This window comes from Chrysochloris asiatica, unplaced genomic scaffold (genome assembly GCF_000296735.1).
Source record: "Chrysochloris asiatica unplaced genomic scaffold, ChrAsi1.0 scaffold00047, whole genome shotgun sequence".
In the NCBI taxonomy this organism is placed as follows: domain Eukaryota; kingdom Metazoa; phylum Chordata; class Mammalia; order Afrosoricida; family Chrysochloridae; genus Chrysochloris; species Chrysochloris asiatica.
This window is the reverse complement of record NW_006408565.1, coordinates 16,217,240-16,220,557: the sequence shown is the minus strand read 5'-3', so window position 1 is coordinate 16,220,557 and position 3,318 is coordinate 16,217,240. Positions and strand designations below refer to the sequence as shown.

The window sequence follows — 3,318 nt, the reverse complement described above, 5'->3', positions numbered from 1 at the left end:
GTTCAAGCTCACTAGCTGCTCCTTGGAAACGCTATACAGGGTCGCTATGGGTTATATATCAGAATCGACTCAATGGCAATTAACAACAACACGGTAGTTCTTCAAAGAGCATAATGCTCAAAACAGACCTGTTTTTACTAGTTCAGCCAAATTACTGTTTGATTTTAAGAAGACTTCAAGGGATGGTTTTGGTTTAAGGTTTCAAACGTATCTCAGGGCAATGGCTTTAGAGGTTGATCTACCCTCCATAACTCCAGGAAGAACAGATGCCATACGAATTAGAAATACTGTTCTGCATTTCCTGCCCCCACCCCCACCCCCCACATTTTGATCAGGATTTTCCAATGGAATCTGTGATCAAAACATTAAGAAATGGTAGCAGGGAATCATCCAGTTCTGGTCTCATGGCAAAGGAGGCAGTTGTTCATGGGGGCAATTAGCCACACAGTCCATATCCTCTTCCCTCTCCTGATTGGTCTTCTTCTGTTGTTCAGGTGAATTGTTGTGCCTTGGATGGCCACTGGAAAGCAAGCTGCCCTCACTACCCCATGATTTGTTCAATGAATTTCTTATTTCACCCAAGACAATTCAGAATGTGGAGATGACTCCCAATGAGAACCGTCCCTTGGGTGCTCCCTAGCCTTAAAGGATTCCCTAGTTGTAGAAAACCCAAGTTCTTCAGTTTCCTCAACTGTAAAAAGGATAAAATTCAGGTTTGACCTTGGTCTGGGCATGCAGAACCCCAGCCCCTAGCAAAGTCTCCCCACTAATAAATAATTTAGGGGGTCCAGCAGGAGAGGGGATGCCCATGAATGAGTGCTGGTGACCTGTCCAGTGTCCGCCTGTTTCGGCCCAGCTCTGCCTGCTCCCCCAGTGCCGCAGGAGCCAGCCATGAACTCTTCCATGTGCAGAGCCTTGAGGGTCATCCTGGCATCCTGGGAGCTAAAGCCACTTCACCTACAGATCTGTCTGTGTGGTATTAAAATGTTTGAATTAGTTGCCAACTTAAAAAAATGAGGAGCTAACACATACAAATTCTAGATGTACAACTTCCCTTGAAAACACAGAAAATCAGGTTACAGTCCCATAGGCAATGTTGGCCTGAACTGGACACTCGGTCCTGTCCGATTCCATCAGGTTGTCTGTCCACCTCATGTGGCCATCGGAGTTTGCCAACCTGGGTCTAGTCCAACCTACTCCTCATCTCCCAACACCTGTCACAACGTTGCTGAGCATTTACTAGCCAGTGCTGCTTGAATGCTTTTGGTAACAGGGGGCTCACTACAGTTTTCAGACCATCAGTCTGGGCTGTTAGAACCAGTGATTCTTGACTCATGGCAACGTCATGTGTATCAGAGTAGAATTGTGCTCGTTGGGTTTCGCTGACTGGCTTTTTCTAACATTCTGAAAGTAAATCACCAGGCCATTCCTCCGAGGCATCTCTGGGTTGGCCAAACCTCCAAATTTTCAGTTAGCAGCTGAACTCCATAACTGATGATACCACCCAGGAGCTCCTGAACTGTTAGAAAGAAGCTGCTAAGGGGAGCTGGCATTCCCCTTTCTGCAACAAACAAAGACATAGAGGAGAGAAATGGACTTTGGAGTGGAGCAGCTCTGAGTCTGGGCCCCTCTCCAGGATCTAACCAGCTGTGGACCACACAGGTAGTGATGGTCTTTTGGAACATCAGTTTCCTTAGCTGTCTGTACCTCCCTGCAGGGTTATGTGAGGCTTAAACTATTACAAGTCTGTGTGGTGGTAGTGGTGGTGTGCCATGGAGTTGGTTCAGACTCATAGAGACCCTATCCAGGGTTTCTGAGGCTGTAACTCTTTACAGGACCAGAAAGTCTCATCTTTCCTTCGCGGAACAGCTGGTAGTTTCGAACTGCTGACCTTGAGGTCAGCAGCCCATTTTGTAACCACTACGCTACCAGAGCTCCTTGACCTTGAGATTAGCAGCCCAATTTATAACCACTATAGTATAGTGGTTACAAATCGGGCTGCGAATCTCACGATCAGCAGTTCAAAACTACCAGCTGTTTCACGGGAGAAGGATGAGGCTTTCTGCTCCCGTAAAGAGTTACAGCCTCGGAAACCCTGTACAGGGTCACTATGAATCGAAACCGACTCCACAGCACATAACAACAACGTTACCAGAGTTCCTTACTACAAGTCCATAAAGACCCTAAGGCAGGATCTAGCATGAACACGCTCCCCTGATGGCTTGCATCTTCCATGTAACCTCCAGCTTATGGGTCACAGGCTCAGCTGTGACCACGGGAGCCTGAGCTATTGTGGAAGGGGGGCTTAGCCAGGGAGAAAGCCCAAAACAGGGTCAATGACTTGCTCCTTGGTCACATTCACTGGAAGTCTAGCCTGAAAGAGACTGCAAGTCTATTTATTTCCTGAATTGCCTGACGACATGGGTAGCAGCCAGGCCTCCATAGCCTTCAGGGTGAGATCCCTTCCTGGGAATGAAAGTGGAGGTGGAGAAAGTCATGGAAAAACGTCAAGGATGGGAAAAGCAAGGAATGGTAATCATCACCGTTCCAGACTAACTATCTTTAGTGGCGGTGGCCGCTTGGCTGTTATGTAAGCGCAGCAGCTTACTAGGTGCTGTACACGGACCCTGTCATTAAATTCTCAGCCATCCTAGGACATGGATCATATTCAGAGAGGTTAATAAACGTGCACATGGTTATCCAGCCAGGATTTAAAGTCTTGTCTGATTAGTTCCCCACTACACTCTAAACAAGGGTGGGCTCTCCAAGCCAAGTCTTTAGGTGGGGGAGGGTAGGCACAGAGGATGCTTCTACTTAAAACTGCTTTTGAGTCAGTGCATCCGAATGTGTCACTGTGTGAGCGCTGTGTCTGGCACGTGTGTCTGCAGGTCCTCCGTGTAAGAATGTGCGCGTGGTGTCTTCACCCATGTGTGTAGCCACCGGGGAATCACCTGGTGGATCTGTGCGTTGGTGTTGCGGGGCTGTCCCTGACTGTGACTCTGAGTCCACGTGTGGGGAAAGGGGCGCACAGCTCAGGGCGTGCGCCGCCTCCGAAGGGACGACCTGGTATGAGTGTGAGCTTGCGCACGTGCGGTGGCAGTGTCCGAAGGCGGGCCGGGTGTCAGCGGGTCGTGCGTCCGCGGGTCGGTGGCCGCGGTGAAGGCTCGGCCCCCTCCTCACCACCCCCCCGCCTCGGTGCTGATTGGCTCGGCTCCGTGACGGGAAAGCCTGGAGCTTTATCTCATGCTGATTGTCCACCAGCACCGAGACATCTCCATTTCTCGGTCACCTTTGATGCCGAGTTAGGGCAGCCGATCC

General features: G+C 49.8%; 1 protein-coding gene across 1 annotated transcript in view; it reads left to right on the top strand.

Moving 5' to 3' along the window:
- Positions 1 to 2,420: 2,420 nt before the first annotated feature.
- Positions 2,421 to 3,318, top strand: part of EPHA8 (EPH receptor A8) — a 35,499-nt gene continuing 34,601 nt past the window's right edge. The window contains exons 1-2 of the mRNA XM_006862401.1: positions 2,421 to 2,424; positions 2,889 to 3,131. Of these exons, the coding sequence (XP_006862463.1) occupies positions 2,421 to 2,424; positions 2,889 to 3,131 (247 nt within the window). The remainder of the gene's footprint in view (positions 2,425 to 2,888; positions 3,132 to 3,318) is intronic.